This window comes from Sciurus vulgaris, assembly GCF_902686455.1.
Source record: "Sciurus vulgaris genome assembly, chromosome: 12".
Lineage (NCBI taxonomy): Eukaryota > Metazoa > Chordata > Mammalia > Rodentia > Sciuridae > Sciurus > Sciurus vulgaris.
The window spans coordinates 60,761,793-60,780,657 of record NC_136473.1 but is presented as its reverse complement, the minus strand read 5'-3'; the positions used below and the strand labels follow the sequence as shown (position 1 = coordinate 60,780,657).

Genomic DNA, 18,865 nt, shown 5'->3' with positions numbered 1-18,865 from the left:
ACATAAACTTTAGAATGTTTGTCAATTCCACAAAATAACTTGCTGGAAATTTGGTTAGGATTGTTTTAAATCTACAGATTAAGTTGGAAAGCTCTGATATCTTGACATTATTGAATCTTCACATCCAAGAACACCGAATATCTTATTTATTTAGCTCTTCTCTGATTTCTTTAATCAGTTTTATAATTTCCTCACATAGATGGGCATATATTTTGTTAGATATATACCTGAGCCTTTCTATTTTCCTCCTTCTCTATCCTTCCTTCCCACTCCTGCTAATGCAAATGATATTATACCTTGAATTTCAATTATTCATTGCTGGTATATGTCAAGTATTTTTTGACAAAGTTATAAAAATAATACATTGAAGGAAGGATAGTTTTTTTAAACAAACAATGATGGAATAGTAGAATAATCAAAGGTCAAAAAATAAACCTTGGGCCTGGGGCGGTGGCTCAGTGGTAGAGCATTTGCCTGGCATGTGTGAGACCCTGCTTTTGAGATTCAGCACCACATATAAATACATGAATAAAATAAAGGTCTATTGACATCTAAAAATTTTAAAAAAATAAAAATAAAAAATAAACCTTAATCTAAACTTCACATAAGTCAACTAAAGTATACCACAGATTTAAATATTAAGATATAAACCCATGAAATTTGTAGAAGAAAATACTGAAGAAAAAACAATGAGACCGTAAGGTTTGGTAAACAGTTCTTCAACATGAAACGAAAAGCATAATATATCAAAAGAAAAACTCAAAAATTGGATCTCTTCTGTCAAGGGGATGAAAAGACAAGCTGCAGATTAGGACAAAATATTGCAAATCACATATCTGATATAGGACTTATATCTAAAATATATAAAGAACTCACAAAACTCAACAGTGACTCTGGTATATAGACATAGGCAATGACTTTCTCAAATAGGATCCCTTCAGCTCTGGAAATAATGCCAAGAGTTCATAAATAGAATGGCATCAATTAAATAGCTTTTGCACAGCAAAGGAAACAATGAGGACTGTGAAGAGAGAACCCACAAAAACCCACAAAGTAGGATGTAATTCAGTACAAATGTGAGAGATCCTTAAGTTTTCTTCTAGGATGACTGAGATTTTAGGACTTAATGACTATTTCCATTTTTATTATCAAAACTGCCCAACACTGTGAAAATTATTATATATTCCTGGTATTTGCCATCAATATAGCAGATACATTATCAACATCACTTAACCTTTGTGACAAGCCTGTCGATTAGATATTATTACTTTCAAGATCGTCAGCAAGATGAAGTAATATATGGCCAGTATAAAAAAAAACACATCTGATTGGGCATGGTACCCCAATAACTAGGGAGGCTAAAGCAGGAGAATGGAAAGTTTGAGGCCAACCTCAGCAAATTAGTGAGATCCTGGCTCAAAATAAAATTAAAAAATAGGCCTGGGGATATAGCACAGAGGTACAGTGCCCCTAGGTTAAATCTCTAGTACCATTAAAGAAAAAAAAAAAAAAAAAAAAAGAATACATCTGTTCTTTGCTTTGGTTCCTGGTGGAGCTTCAAAAATCCTTACAATTTTCCAGTCAACAAGAATGTCCTTGTGCTAATAAGATGACTCATGATGGAACCCTAAAAATAGCTTCAGAATGAATACAGGTCAAAAGAAAGACCAAGTATATGATCAGAGGGTTGGAACTCTGAACTTTCTCTGACCTCTGTGGAAGACTGAGTTCAATCATGTGACCATAGAGTTCATCAAACATATGTATATATTGAAACCCCAATAAAAACTGTGTGCATTTTGTAAAAAACAAAACCTCTGTCACCAAAGCATGATAACACTTCCTAGTACATGAGGGTGATACACACTCAGATTCCAACAGGGGGTGGATGGGGACATGGAAATTCTATGTTCCTCCCAGACCATACCCTATGTATATGCTTTGTAATAAAACTGTTACTGTAAATATAACTCCTTCCTGCCATCTATCAGTTGTCCCAGTGAATTATTAAACCTAAGAGGGTCATAGGAATCTCCAAACTTGAAACAGGTTGGTCAGAACTGCAGGTATCCTGAGAAGACCACTGTGGCTGGCACGTAAAGTAGGCACAGTTTTCCAAAGAATTCTCATTAATTGGTGAATCTGACATAACTCCACTATTGTCAGAATTCAATTATAGTCTACCTAGCCGGTGTCAGACCAGCAGGAATTGAAACAGAACAGTTAATAAGATATAAAATGTTATAGCCAGGACTCAAACCTTGTTTTGTCAGATCCTGTTTTTCATTATTACCACAGTTGACCTATAAACTATACCAACTCTCAATTTTTCATTATAAAATGAAATGGTAAATAATTCATGATGGTTTGGGTTTCCACACTAACTTACAAGAAAGGAAAATATTATACCAGCTTGATGACTGAAAAATCCACTTAAACAACAAATGTACCTTATCAAGGCTAACAGATATAATTACCACAAACATGGTAGGAACAGTTATGAAAGAGTGGCTCGTATTACGAGCAAAGCATTAAGCAAATAAAAGTTATCTATGGCATTTTTGAAGTCTTTTCTATATTCCTCACAGAATGTTAAACATTGAAAACAATTTTTTTCCAAAATTTTAAAGTTGTTGATAGACCTTTATTTTATTCATTTATTTATATGTGGTGCTAAGAATAGAACATAGTGCCTCATACATGCAAGGCAAGAGCTCTACCACTGAGCCACAACCTCAGCCCCGTGAAAACAATTTTAAATCACAGTTCAGGGTAGGTATAGGAACATGACTTCAGTTTAAAATCTATTTTCAATTTTATAGTGAGTGTGTGGTTCTGGTTTTCTATAAGTTTGAGAGAAACCACAGAACAAATTTTTAGGATGTTTCTGGAGTCAAAAACATGTTTTAACAAACAATAATAAATGTTGGAGAGGATATGGGGGGAAAGATATACATTGTTGGAGGGTATGAAAATTAGTGTAAACACCATAGCAAGCAGTGGGGAAATTCCTCAAAAAACCAGGAATGGAACTACCATATGACCCAGCTATCCCACTCCTTGGTATTATCTAAAAGAACTAAAATCAACATGTAATACTGATAGTCACTTCAATATTTATAGCAGCACAATTCACAATAGCCAAATTATGGGATAAAAACAGATGCCCATCAACAGATGAATGGATCAAGAAAATGTGGTGTGTACACACACACACACACACACACACACACACACACACACACCATGGAATCCTACGCAGCCCTAAAGAAGAATGAAATAATGGCATTTGCTGATAAATGGATGGAAATGGAGAAAATCATGTTAAGTGAATTAAGTCAGACTCAGAAAAATCAATAGCCAAATTTTTTCTCTCATATGTGGAAGCTAGAGCAAAATAAGGGAAAGAATGTGGCAGGGAAGGAGATCGAATATCATAAAGACATAAGGTAGATCAGTAGAGTAAAAGAAGGTGAATGAGAGGGAGGGAGGAAAGACGTTTGGAAAGGGATAGAAATATGGAATTAATTTAATAATATCATGTCATATACATATGTAAATGTACCCCCCAAAATTTCACCTGTATGTATATGTATATAAATATATATGAAAATATCAATCAAAAATAAATAAATAGCTGGGCTTGGTAGTACATGCCTATAATCCTAGTTTCTCAAGAGGCTGAGGCAGAAGGATTGGAAGTTCAAAGACAGCCTCCTTCAGCAACTTAGTGAGGCCCCAAGCAACTTAAGTGAGACCCTGTCTCAAAATAAAAATAAAAAAGGGCCAGGGATGTGGCTCAGCGGATAACCACCTGAGTTCAATCCCTAGTACCAAAAAAAAAAAAAAAAAAAAAAAAAAAACAAAGAAAAATAAAGAAAGAAATGAAAGTAAGATCAATAGAGGAGAGGGGAGAGAATAGAGGGAGGGAGGAGGGAGGCAAAGGGGGTAGACAGGGATTAAAATCAAATTCCTTGCATGTATTATTTTGTCAAAATGAACCCAAATACTACGTATAATTATAAAGCTCTAACAAATGTGTTTCGACTGTTCTGACAACAAAACAACTTTCTGAACACTAACAGAGAAAAAAAATCTAGTGGGATCCAGGCAATAATACTATGTTTTATTGCAGCTTATACAAAAACTTTCTAAGGTTTTATTCAACTTATGAACCAAAAAAGGAATTGCCAATATTTAAATATTCTTTTACTAAGATGTACATAAACTAAACTGTTAACAAATGTGAGTTTTTTCAGACTCATCTGTGAGATGTTCCTCTTTCTTACCCGGCCTGTTAGTGGCTGCCATAATAAAAACCTGCTGACGTGTTTCCAGACCATCCATCTCTGTAAGAAGCTGATTCACCACCCGAACACTTGCACCTGTCTAAAAAAAAAAATAAAACAAATCAAATCTCTCTGCTTCCTGATCATCATGTCTTAAACTGCTTTCCTCCACCACACCCTTTGCGTCATGATGTTCTGCTTCACCTTGGGCCCAGCGCAATGAAGTTGGCCGTCTATGGACTAAGGGGTCTGAAACCCCTGCCGTAGGACACACTTCTCATACACTGATGAATAATGTCAGAGATTGCAGACACCTGGCTGTATTCCAGATCTTACTGAAAATGCCTCTAGTGTTTCCTCAAGGAATAGAACACCGGCCTTAGGACTAAGATGAATGGTGTTTATTTGCTTACTATTGACACTCTCATACCGAGTCACATCAGAGAGGCCCAGGTTTATGACCTTGGAAATAACCTGAGTCATTACTGTAGGACTTCTAGATCCAAACCAAGGAATGGACATGTGGGGGGAAATCAGCAGCACAAGACAGAACTGTTCCTGGATGTACTTCTAAGCCTATCTCTTTTCATAACCCTCAATATTTCTCATTGCAAAGGGCGTAGAAATATACAAATAGAAGAAAAAAAAAAGTTTAAATAGCCAACCAACCAATTAAACATTGTGGCAAATGAAATATGAACTCTCTTCATATAAAATAATTTTACTGAGAAGCTTATGGAAGAAGTTTCGTAAGACTTCATCATAAAATGATTTCTATATTCCTGTGCCTTTGCTCTGTCTCTAGGGAAGATAGACCATTTTCTACATGGAGTTAGGATGGTGGGAGAACAATGGATGGAGGGAAATCCTGAACCTCCTAACTTCTGAGATGTAAATCATACAGCTGATACAATTCCAGAAATCATTGCTGCCATACAGATATTGTTTCCAAAGTCTCTCCTAATACAAAAGCCATGCTTTCTATCCAAAGACTGTACCTACAAAAGTATAGCTGTAAGTAAAGTTAGTTTTCAACTTTAAAAAAGAAAGAATAGTTCCATCAATCCTCAATACAAAGAAAGAACAACTTTTCTGTTTAAAAGAATGCATTTACTAGTCTGAAGGCTTTTGATGACATATATAACAATGACAGTGGCATGTGCCTATAGTCCCAGCAATTCCAGGGGTGGGGGTGAGGCAGGAAGATCACTTGAGACCAAGAGTTGGGGCCAGCCTAGGCAACATATTGAGACTTCGTCTCCTTAAAAATAAAAGAACAGGGCTGGGGATATAGCTCAACTGGTACAGTACTTGCCTCCCATGCACTAGGCCCTGGGTTCAATCCCTAGCACCACAAAAAAATAAACAAACAAATAAATAAACAAAAGAACAGTTGGACACAGTAGCTTATGCACACCTGGAATACCAGCTATAATCCCAGAAACTAGGGAGGCTGAAGTTGGAAGACGGCAACTTCAGAGCAAGCTTGGGAAATTTAATAAGATCCTATCTCAAAATTAAAAAATGAACAGGTCTGGGGATATAGCCCAATCCTCAGTTTCAAGAGAGAGAAAGAGAGAAAGAGAGAGAACAATGACCATTTCCTCAGGAGTCAGTATGTGGCAGCACTGTATAAAACAAGTTGTAATCAGTGGATTCCTCAGCAATCCTGTTGTTATTCACAGGCTAGATGAGGAAACTAAGGCTTAGATAAAGGGAGAGATGAAACTTAATCAAAGATCTAATAGGTACCTTTCCTTCATCTAATATCAACCTTCCTAATAGGTAAGATTGATAGTTCACTCTTAAAATTATTATATTCTGTAGAACAAAATTTAAATGAAAAGATGGAGAAAAATAGTATCAGAATACATAACTGGACAAAGGACTAATATGTATTATACATAAAAATCTCTAATAAATTTCCAGGTGCCAGTGGCACATACCTATAATCCCAGCAACACAAGAGATTAAGGCAGGAGAATCACAAGTTAGAGGCCAGCCCAGCTTTAGCAATTTGATGAGACCCTAAGCAACTTAGCAAGACTGTTCCAAAATTTTTTTAAAAAGGGCTGGGGATGTGACTCAATGGTAAAGTGCCCCTGGGTTCAACTTCAGTACCAAGATAGAAAGCTCTAAAAAACCAATTTTTAAAACATCCAATAACAAAAGGGTGAAAAGACATAATCCGATAACTTATAAAAGATGAAATACAGATTTACTGAAAATTGTTAGTCTTCCTGGTGATCAGGGACATGCATACTAAAGTTTAGTGTTCTGTCAATAAAACTGACAAAAAATAAAGATGGGTATTAACCTTGTTGAAAAAAAAAAGGGGGGGAAATGGTCATTTTCACCCAACAGTTGGCTGGCATATGTGACTGATAGATTTCTGAAAGATGACATAGTATTTGCTATATTTTAAAATTTAATTCATATACATCTTCAACTATGATTTACACTTCTCAAACTCTATCACATAAATTCACACATGTACACACAAATATGTAATATATTTAATAATTCTGTCTGTAAAAGAAACAACCAGACAACCATGCAAATATCTAAAATAATTAAGTAAATTCAATGATAAGTTATTACATAGGAAAATCATCAAGATAGAATACATTTATACAAAAAAGTATAAACTATACATGAATTTATGGAAAAAGTTCTAGTATCATATATACTTAACACTGAATAATTAGCAATAGCAACCTTCAAGAAAAGTAATAAGAACAGAAAGGAAGACTTCTACTCTCTCTTTTTGGTAGTGGGGATCAAACCCTGGGGCACTTTATCGAGTAGCTACCTCTCCAGTCCTTTTTATTTTATTTTGAGACAGAGTCTTTCTAAGTTGTTTAGGGTCTTGCTGAGTTGCTAAGGCTGGCCTCCAACTTCTGCTGCAGTCTCCCAAGGTAATGAGATAACAGGCATGTACCACTGGCACCTGGCTGACTTTTAGTCTACACACGAAGTTGTTGCAAGCATGCATTCATGTATAAGTAATAAAATTAAAAAGGAATACATTCAAATTTGAAATATTTTTAGAATCCCTTCAGGGGAAAATGTTGAAAAAAGCAACCATCTATATCAGAGCACAGAAATGTTTGACAGCAGATAACCTAGAAATTAGAAATGCTAATTTATACTTTATGTGGCTGCAGAATTCTCTGAGAGTAGTATTTGCCAATAAACCTCTCCAAATTTATATTTACCAGCTGATAATAGCTGCAAACCATTGAAAGGCAATGGACAAGTGAAATGTTTACTTGCACTAAAAGAGTAAGGAATAAACAGGAGCAAAATCCACAGCAAATCAAGCCCCAACCAGCTGGACATATAACAGGAGAACCAAGGATAATTTTCTGCCTCAGGCACTGACATCACTACCGGAGATAACTATAAGAAAGATGACCTGTGATGGTACTGATGACTGTTGGATAAGGAAACAAAATTGCTACATGGGTCACAATCATATTAGTCAATTTTTGTTTTTGCAACATTTGAATGCTTTGGAAGAGTTTTAGTGAAATGAGGTATTTAATGTTTCACAATCTAAGAACACACAGAATAAATATTTGAAAATAAATCACAAAAGATGTCCCAGGTTTTAGAAGTAATCTCCTCAGTGACCATGAAATAAATGTACTTATTAATAATAGTTTACTGTTTCAAAAAAGTTATATATTCTTTTTTTTTTTTTTTCAGGAAGGTAAAGGGTACTTTATTGGAAATGGAACATGTTCTGACAATTAGGTGTTATATTTTCCTAGCATGACACACTTTTCTTTTTGTTTTTGTAAAAGGTATATTCCTTTCACAGTCTCAGAGTAGTGTTGATGAAATATCATCTGAACTTTCTACATCCACAAATATCTGAGAAAACAAAGAACATCTGTTCATTCTTAGCCACTGTCCAATACCACAGCCTCAAAGATTTCTTTTTAAATTTTTAAAATTTTTACAGAATGCATTTTGATTCATTATACACAAATGAGGTACATTTTCATTTCTACAGTTATACACAAAGGTTACATATTGTTTATGCTGTTCTACTAAGCTTCAAATTCTTAAATTATAGCACTCCTGATAACAACTCTTTCTTATAATTTCTGTAGTGAAGTGTGTAAGAACTGTGATTCAGTGTTGTTGAAACAAATAGTATCAATGCAGGTCATTTATCTTCCCCAGAAGGTAATGGTGTTGGGTCTTAAAAATTAATAATCTGATCCTATTTGGAGTTCATGATGTCTTAAATTATATCTTGTCTCAAGAACCAATATAACTGAAGAGTACCGTAAGACTACAAGATTCAAGGCAAAGTATCCAAGGTTACTATCACTTCCATTCCCAACTACTCATTTGTGTGAATCAGGATTACTTACACATTGTGCAACCAAAATAATACACAGAATAGGAAAAAAATTATTATGGAATACAACTGTTATCTCTAAGGTCTGATTCCAAATTACTAACTTTCTTCATTTAAAGAATTGCAATGTTCCCAAGGAATGACTTGATAAAAAGTACCTGACTTGGAACCTAAAAAAGATTTATGGTGTATAAAAGAAAAAACAATCTGCAAATCACCAAACTATGATACTAACCTCTTGCTCTGATCTTCGGGGACATAAAGCATCCACTTCATCAAAGAATATCACACAGGGTGCCGAGTTCTTAGCACGCTGAAAAACTTGCCGTACAGCACGTTCACTCTCACCAACATACTGAACATATACAAAAATAAATAAATAAATAAATAAAATGCAGCACTGTTCAATGTGGGGTTTGGGCCAAATGATAGTAAAACTAGTTACAAATGACATTTAAAAATAAATGTCATAGTCCAAAAAGTTATTAGACTAAACATATGCAAATGTTGACATTAAATCACTGCTGACCTACAAAAACAGCCAATTTCATAAGATTCAACTTACTAAAATTAACTGTTATTTAAATTTATTAGGAATTTCCTTATTCATAAAATGAAGACTAAGTAGAATACAAGGTTTTCTCCAGTTCAAAAAATCCTTTGTATTCTATTTTATTTTAGGGCTGATCACTTATGCCTTGTGCATATAAAATACCCAGCAATAATTTTCATTAATTCAACAGTATTTTAAATACTCAAATCAAATTACTGTTCTATTCTTATTTCTATACCTCTTGCTAAAAAAGGGAAAGATGTCCTACAGCAACGGAGGAGTCAAAGTGAATCAGCTAGGCTTCTCACAGGTTTCACAATGGATTACTGTACATTAAAACTAAATCAAAACATAGAGGTCAAGAAATAGAGCAATTCACAAGCAGCAATAACATTTGGACCAAGTAATACACAAGTTTTATATAAGTATATGGTTTCAGTTTTTAGTTAGGCATAAAAACTTGTTCTTGTACAACCACGAGAATGGGAAGTTATACTCCCTGGATGTATATGTCAAAATACACTCTACTGTCATGTATAAATAAAAAGAACAAATAAGAAAAAAAGTAAAAAGAACTTGTTCTTAAAGGGCTATGCGTGTAGCTCTGTGGTAGAGCACTTGGGTTCAGTCCCCAGTACTATTAAAAATAAAAAGCCTGTAAGTCAAATATCATTAATTTCTTCTTTGTTGGAATATATTACAAATACTGCATGACAATTTTACTCCTTACATAGGAATGGATTGGAAATAACATAGGAATGGATTGGAAATAACAAAGTCCTTAAATTTGAGGCATAAACTGCTTAAATGAAGGAAGAAGGTGGCACTTTAGTGACTTCAGTGACTTCTTTTCCCTAAAGTACTTCTATTTACTAATACTTAACTCATTTGAAACGCAAGAGAACTGGATAGGGAAGCAGATCAGGAGCCAGATAATCCGGATTAAAATCTCAGCTCTACTACTTGGCCTTCTCAGTTGCCAACCTTTGGCAAGATACATAGCATCAACATACCAAGAACTTCGTTCTGTGTTTCAGAACAAAAAATAATTCATATCTCACAGAATTTTTCAAGAATAAGAAATGTGAAGTGTCCGATCAATATCTGGTGTTCAGTATATACCTAAAACGGTCAACAACTGTAATAAATTATTTCTCTTTCTAGTTGTGAAGATTCAGGGTCAGAGAGGTTACCACATTTAATTAAAAAAGCATTTATATATCCCAAGTAGTGGAGCACAGCAAAACAAAATCAGCTCATTCCTAGAGCAGTGATTAAGATCTGAGAAGGTTTCATACTGTAATCTGCATGGTCATTACTTTTCCCAATTAAAATAATGGCACAACTTACCATATTTAGTAATTCAGGGCCCTTGACTGATATAAAATTTAGTCCAGACTCATTTGCCACAGCCTACCAAGAGGAAACAAAAGACACCACCAATAAGACAAATAATCAACAAAATAATAATAATTTGGCTTTATTTCTCCCTTTTTATACTTCTTTCTCATCAGAAGGAAAAGAGAAAAATGGGAAAAAGAAAAATACAAAAGGAAAACCAAAGAAAGTAAATGTTAGCTTTTACTAAAAGAATTGCTAAGGCAGGCTACAAATCATATGGGAATGGCAAAATACATTTTGTTTATATAAACATGTTTTATGACACTGTAAATACTTTTAGAGCTCTAGTTTAGAATGTGAGATTCCAAGTTTTGTATTTAAGAAATGCCTTGTGCAGTAAAAGCAATCACCCATGAATCTACAAACTAAAATTCAAAAGTCTCAGTATTATCCCAGCTACTCAAGGGACCAAGGCAGATCACAAGCTCAAGGTCAGACTGGCAACTTGGCGAGACCCCGTCTCAAAATAAAATATAAAAAGAGCTGGGGCATAGGTGAGTGGTACAACCCTGAGTTCAATTCCCTGTACCATACTAAAAAAAAAATAAAATAAAAAAAATAAAAACTTATTCTAAGTCTTTGCCAAGAGTCCATACTGAGAAACATGTATGTGTAGAAGAATCTAAGAATAAATGCAGAAATAAATCTGGAATAAAACCACTGGGACTTCAAAATGATCAGGAACAGTTCTTTTCTATTCCTACATACTAGAATCTGAAATCTGAGCTCTAGATCTGTATTCAATATATTCAGCATCTCCACTCCAATTGCACAAGTATTTGAACCTATCATTTATAAAACAGAACTGATTCTTTCTCTCCCAACTCCCTTCAAACCTTACCCACAAACTCTCACATCTCATCTCAGTAAATATGATTTTGGGGCCAAACCCTTTGTATCCCCCTGATCCCATGTCTTGTCATGTTACCCCAACCATCTGGTAGTTCTGTTGGCTCTAATGCTAAAATATATGAGGGTGTGATACTTTTTCTACATCTCTACATCACCCTCATCTAGAATACCACCCTTTCTTGCCAGGACAGATAAAAAACCCTTAACCGTTTTCCTTTCATTCTTGCTTTCCTCCAATCCATTTTCTACACAGCAGTTAAGAGTACTCTGGGAGCCAGGCACAGTGGCACATGCCTGTAAACCCAGTGGCTCAGGAAACTGGGGCAGGAGGATCCAGAGTTCAAGGTCAGCCTCCACAACTCAGCAAGAACCAGTCTCTAAATAAAATACAAAAAAGGTTGGAGAAGTGGTTCAGTGGTTGAGTGCCTCTGGGTTCGTTCCCCAGTACAAAAAGAAATAAAAAAAAGTGTACTCTGGTAAAAATGTAAATGAGATCATATTCTCTTGGTACATGTCCCATTCATCTTCAAGTACAATTCAAAATATTTACCATGATTCACGAGCCGAATGATTCACGTCTTGGGACATGACATCTTCTCCATAGTCTAACTACTTGCTCCTTCCTTGTCTCTCTAACTCACTAAGCCCTTAAATGCCTTAGGGCTTCTGTAACTATTCTGTAACTATTCTTCCTTCTATCTGGAAAACTATTCCCCCACTTTGCCTTCTTCTTCATGCTGGTTTTTCAATATTATTAAAATGTCACCATTTCTTGAACACCATTATCTAAAGTAGCTACCAATCATATCACAACACTGCTTCCATTATACCTTAGCTGAACCTGCAATTTTATTGTTTTACTTGTTACTGCTGTTCTCTTCCAAGTAGATAGCAAATTTCATTAGAAAAGTCATCTTGTTAACTAGTTTATCCCAAGCACCTCAAACAATTTCTGACAAAGAAGAGGTTTAATAAATGCCTGATGAACCAATGACATGCTTAAATGCTTTGTTATGCAAAAGCATTTCAATACGTGAATTATCCACATCTGTTGATTTTTCTCGTCTGTTGCCAGTTTCATGACTTTCCTACCTCTTGCTCAAAACTTTAAGCAAAGCACAGACAGGACACACATCAAGGAACTCAGGCACAGGTTTTCAACATCTATATGTCAGCTAACTAGGGTTAAACCCACTGAAACACCAAATAGTTTCTGAAATTGGTGGAAATCTTCTCTTCTAAATGAAATATAGTGAACAAAAATTTGTTTCACTATGATGGAATCTTGCACATAATGAATCCTGCATTAAGTGTCAGCAGCTTTTTGGTTCTACATTATATATCTTCAGACAACAAAATGGTTCATACTATTCTCTTTCCAGTTTTCCTCATTAATTTCCAATATATTGGCTCCAGCAATCACATGTGCTTACTTTATGCTATTTACTTACTACATGCTGGTGCTTAGAAAAAATTGTACCATTTTATTGTTATGACTAAACAAAACAACCAAGATCAGCCAAAAACCTAATTTTATATCTGACTCTAAGTTATCAGGTAATGATATGTAGATGGTTCCAAGATTTTACTATAGTTAACACTTTGCCTATGCCATTCAAGGACATTTTCTATTATTCCTTGACTTTGTGGCATGTGGTCATTCATTCCTTGGAGAATTTAATGAATGTTGTAAATATTCTTCCCCAGAAATAATACATAAACATACAATATATGTCCTACATTCATGGATAAACTGAAGCTTCGAGTTTATCCATGGAATCCTAGGTAAAGTTCACTGCTCTGCAAAGTCAGGTATCAGAAATGTGATTAAACAAAGTGGTTTTGAATTACTGGCCATTTGGTGTAGGAAGAAGAGGAGGAAAAATTTGGATCTATGATATTTTCTATCTGTGACATTCAAATTATATACACTTCTCCAGTCTTGCTGTGAACAAGACTAATCAAAGAGATATAATGAAATCAAAAACAAAAACAGAGGCATGCATGAGTAGGAACTGCTCTGGTGAATTTACACAGTGACATGTATGACTTCTTTTCTAGCTGACATTCTGAAACGAATGTGAAAAATGTAAATACTGAGTTCTTTGTTCTCTCCTCTGCCCCTAGCTCCCTGACAGGAATACCATAAGAGTACTAATACTAGGCAAGGAATTTAGTAATTACGTAAAATCAAGTTTTGTTCATGGGACAAATGGGTTGATATGTACCAAAGAATCAAAAATTATTTAGCTGCTGTGGTATTTATCTAAAATATTATTAATCATCAGTTGCTTAGGGCCTTGCTAAGCTGCTGAGATTGGCTTCGAATTTGCAAATCTCCTGCCTTAGCCTCCCACACCTGGGATCTTAAAAGAAAAAGAGTCCATAATTTGCCCACATAAAAAATGAATGGGGATGTAGCTCAGTTGTGGAGCACTTGGCTAGTATGCACAAGGCCCTGGGTTTGAGAAGGAAGGAAGGAAGGAAAGAAGGAAGGAAGGAAGGAAGGAAGGAAGGAAGGGAGGGAGGGAGGGAGGGAGGGAGGAAGAGAGAGAGAAAGAGAGAGAGAGAGAGAAAGAGAAAGAAAGAAAGGTCAAATGAATGAGAAAAACCAATGTGTCAAAACATGATTAATAAAGCTAAAAAGGCAAAAATGAACTGAAAAACGTATTTACAAATATAACAGATCTTAACAAATAGTAATTATAAAAGAATCATATTGATCATAAGAATCATATTATACCAGTAGAATAGGTAAAGAATATGAACAGACCACTCAGAAAAAAAGTCAATCAATATAATTTTTAAATACATTTTAAAAACTCTAAGATACCACTTTTATATATTAGACTGTCAAATACTGAAAGCAATTTTAAGGACCACTGCAAATTTATGATATGGGGAAAAGAATACTCATACTGTATTGATAGGGGTCTGGTACAAACTCTTAGGAAGTCTATTATTTGTTTGTTGGTACCTTGATAATAGAGCTCAAAACTTTAGCTAGGTGAGGCAGCACATACCTATAATCTGAGTTACACTGGAGGCTAAAATAGGAAGACTGCAAGTTGATGGCCACCCTAGACAATTTAGTAAGACCCTGTCTCAAAATAAAATTTTTTAAGAAAAGGGGCTGGAAACATGGCTCAGTATGCCTTAGGAACTGGCTCAGTAGTAGAGTGCTTGTCTAGTATGCCCTAGGAACTGGATTCAAACCCTGGTAACACACTTGTACACAAAGCTTTAAAAACATGCATTCTCCCTTAGGAGATTTATATATATATATATATATGTGTGTGTGTGTGTATATATATATATATAAACTTATATAAACGTACATAAGACTATAAAAAACTAATTTAAAAATAGCTCTAATAATAAATAAATAATTTTTAAAAAATGTGTATTCTAGCCATGTGAGGCAACATATGTCTGTAATCCCAGCACTAGAGAGGCTGAGGTAGGAGGATCACAAGTTCAAAGTCAGCTTCACCAATTTAGTGAGGCACTAAACAACGTAGCAAGAATCTGTCTCAAATTTTTAAAAAATATTTAAAAAGGGCTGGGGATGTGGCCCAATGGTTAAGTGTCACTGGGTTCACTCCCTGGTACCAAAAAAAAAAAAAAAAAGTACAATCTGCTGGGTGTGGGGACACATGCCTGTAATCCCAGCTACTCAGGAGGCTGAAGCAGGAGGATCAAAACTTGAAGGCCAGCCTGAAGAACATAGTGAGATCCTGTCTCAAAATAAAAAATAAAAGGCCTGTAGAGTGCTTCTGTAGCACAAAATGTAGGCAAAGATTATATAAGGTAGTTTTGTTTCTAATATAGAATCATTACTATAAATTATTAAAAAATGGTAGAATATTATCCAGGCATTAAAATACTGGTGTGGAGTTGGGTGTGGTGGCACACACCTATAATCTCAGTGGCTTAAGAGGCTGAGGCAAAAGGATCACAAGTTCCAAGCCACCTTAGCAAATCAGTGAGACACTAAGTAAATCAGTGAGACACTAAGCAACTGGGCAAGACTCCGTCTCTAAATAAAATATAAAAAAGGTCTGGGGATGTGGATTAGTGGTTAAGTGTCCCTGGGTTCAATCCCTGGTACCAAATGAATAAATAAATGAATATTGATGTGTATCTATACTGACATGGGAAGATGTTCAGAAAACATTGCTAAGTGACAAAAGCATGTCTAAAAATCTATTTGTAAAAATCAATGTATAGTATCTTGTTTCAGTTTTCTTGATACATATGCATAGAAAAATATGTGGGAGGACTGACAACATATTAGTGGAAGGTATTATAAACAGTGCTTTTCCCCTTAGCTTGTTTGTATTTCCTCCTATTAAAAAACAATTTTTAAAATAACTGTTAAAAAAAGATACAGGAAAATACTTACCTACACCAAAGTAGTATACAAAGTCAGCTACAAACTATAGTTATATAAAAATACTTACAAAAAAGCTAGAATAGACCAGGTACACACCTATAATCCTGCCACTGGAGAGGCCAGTCTCAACAACTTGGCAAGACACTGTCTCAAAATTTTTAAAAAAGGGGGGGGGTATGGATGTAGCTCACCCGTACTTTCCCCCTCCCCCCCAAAAAAGCTAGAATACACAGAAATATGATAAATGTTGTGTGAAAACTGATGGGGTTATGATTGATTTAAACATTTTTTCAATTATGTGATTTTTGTAATTTAAAGAGAAGGGAAAACTTCCCTGAAGAAAGTGATCAGTTTTGCTAAAATGGATTTCTAAGGAAATTATTCAAAAGATTTATCTAAAAGTAACATTTAAAGTTAAATTTATACCATACCTTTGCCAAAAGAGTTTTCCCACAGCCAGGAGGACCAGCAAGGAGGACTCCTGCTGGAGTCACCAGTCCAAGAGCTTTGAACTGGTCTGGGTTACGTACTGGTGCCTGGAAGAATAATACAGTGATCCATGACAAGTGTCCTTTTTATACTGTATGTTCAAATTCACCTCTAGACATGTATTTTCAACACTGGCCATAAGGCCTAAAGATATGAGCAGCGACTGGATTACCAGTTTCAAACATGAGTTTCATGATGTTAAACAGAAAAGTTACTGCTTTTGAGAAATTTTCACTTAACTATAAATTCTAAGAACATTTTAGACATAAAGATGCAATATTTCAACTGGCATAATGGCTCATTCCTGTAATCCTACCTAGCTACTCAAAAGGCTGAAGCCTTTTGTTTCTAGAAACATATGCTCCTCCCAAACTGAACCAGGAGGACATACACAATTTAAACAGATCAACATCAAGCAGTGAAATAGAAGAAGCCACAAAAAGCCTACTATCCAAGAAAAGCCCAGGACCAGATGGATTCTCAGCCGAGTTCTACAAGTCCTTCAAAGAACTCATTCCAACACTTCTCAAAGTATTCCAGGAAATAGAAAAGGAGGGAACCCTACCAAACTCATTCTATGAAGCTAATATCACCCTCATTCCCAAACCGGGAAAAGACACATCAAGGAAAGAAAATTTTAGACCAATATCCTTGAAGAATATAGATGCAAAGATCCTTAACAAAATACTGGCGGGCTGGGGAGATAGCTCAGTCAGTAGAGTCCTTGCCTTGCGAGCACAAGGCCCTGTGTTCGATCCCCAGCAACAACAACAACAAAAAAAGACAGTACAAAATACTGGCAATCCATATCCAAAAACACATTGAGAAAATTGTGCACCACAATCAAGTGGGGTTCGTCCCTGGAATGCAAGGATGGTTCAACATCCGTAAGTAAATAAACATAATCCATCATGTCAATAGACTTAAGGATAAGAATCATATGGATATTTTAATTCACGCAGAAAAAGCGTTCGACAAAATACAACACCCTTTCATGCTCAAAACACTAGACAAAATAGGGATAGTGGGAACATACCTAAATACTGTAAAGACTATTTATGCTAAGCACACGGCCAACATCACTGTTAATGGAGAAAAACTGAAACCATTCCCTTTAAAAATCGGAACAAGACAGGGATGCCCTCTTTCACCACTTTTATTCAACATCATACTTAAAAAACTAGCCAGAGCAATTAGACAGACTAAAGAAATTAAAGAGATACAAACAAGAAGAGAGGAACTTAAGCTGTCACTATTTCCTGATGACATGATTCTATATTTAGAGGATCCAAAAAACTCCTCCAGAAAACTTCAAGACCTCATCAATGAATTCAGCAAAACAGCAGGATATAAAATCAATACGCATAAATCTAAAGCATTTTTATACGTAAGCGATGAAACATCTGAAAGGGAAATGAGGAAAACAACTCCATTCACAATAGCCTCAAAAAAATTAAACTACTTGGGAATTAATCTAACCAAAGAGGTAAAAGATCTCTACAATGAAACTACAAAACACTGAAGAAAGAAATTGAGGAAGACCTTAGAAGATGGAAAGATCTCCCATGTTCTTGGATAGGCAGAATTAATATTATCAAAATGGCCACACTTCCAAAGGTGCTACACAGATTTAATGCAATTCCAATTAAAATCCCAACGACATTTCTCATAGAAACAGAAAAAGCAATCATGAAATTCATTTGGAAGAACAAAAGACCCAGAATAGCACAGGATAGAAGACATGGAGACATACTCACATAAGTACAGTAACCTCATACTAGACAAGGGTGCCAAAAACTTACAATGGAGAAAAGAGCCTCTTCAACAAATGGTGCTGGCAAAATTGGAAATTCATATGCAGTAAAATGAAACTAAACTCCTATTTCTCCCTGTACAGAACTCAACTCAAAATGGATCAAGGATCTAGGAATTAGACCCGAGACCCTTCACCAAATAGAAGAAAAAGGAGGCCTGAATCTCCATCATGTTGGCTTAGGACCAGACTTCCTTAACAAGACCCCCATAGCACAAGAAATAAAAGCAAGAATCAATAAATGGGATAGATTCAAACTAAAAAGTTTTTTTCTCAGCCCAGGAAACAATTAATAATGTGAAAAGGAAACAATAATGTGAGTGGGAGAAAATCTTTTCCACACACACCTCAGACAGAGTACTAATCTCCAAAGTTTATAAAGAACTTAAAAAACTATACACCCAAAATACAAAGAACTCAATCAATAAAAGGGTAAGGAATTGGGCAGACACCTCACAGAAGAAGATCTACAGGTGATCAACAAATACATAAAACGTGCTCATCATCCTTAGTAATTAGAGAAATGCAAATTAAAACCACCCTAAGATTTCATCTCACTCCAATTAGAATGGCTGTTATTAAGAACACAAGCAATAATAAGTGTTGGCGTGCATGTGGGGAAAAAGGCACACTCATACATTGCTGGTGGTGTTACAAATTGGTACAGCCACTCTGGAAAGCAGTATGGAGATTCCTC

The 18,865-nt window shown here is 35.3% G+C and overlaps 1 protein-coding gene across 4 annotated transcripts in view; it reads right to left on the bottom strand.

Annotated features, from left to right (window-relative positions):
- Positions 1 to 18,865, bottom strand: part of NVL (nuclear VCP like) — a 136,037-nt gene that overhangs the window by 58,053 nt on the left and 59,119 nt on the right. For all 4 annotated transcript variants that reach the window (XR_013758188.1, XR_013758189.1, XM_079106652.1 and 1 more), the window contains 4 exons: positions 16,298 to 16,402; positions 10,568 to 10,630; positions 8,900 to 9,019; positions 4,290 to 4,389 (listed from right to left, as the gene is read on the bottom strand). Coding sequence is in view for 2 of the 4 variants with exons in the window: in XM_079106652.1 (XP_078962778.1) it covers positions 4,290 to 4,389; positions 8,900 to 9,019; positions 10,568 to 10,630; positions 16,298 to 16,402 (388 nt within the window). In the remaining 2 variants the exon portion in view is untranslated. The remainder of the gene's footprint in view (positions 1 to 4,289; positions 4,390 to 8,899; positions 9,020 to 10,567; positions 10,631 to 16,297; positions 16,403 to 18,865) is intronic.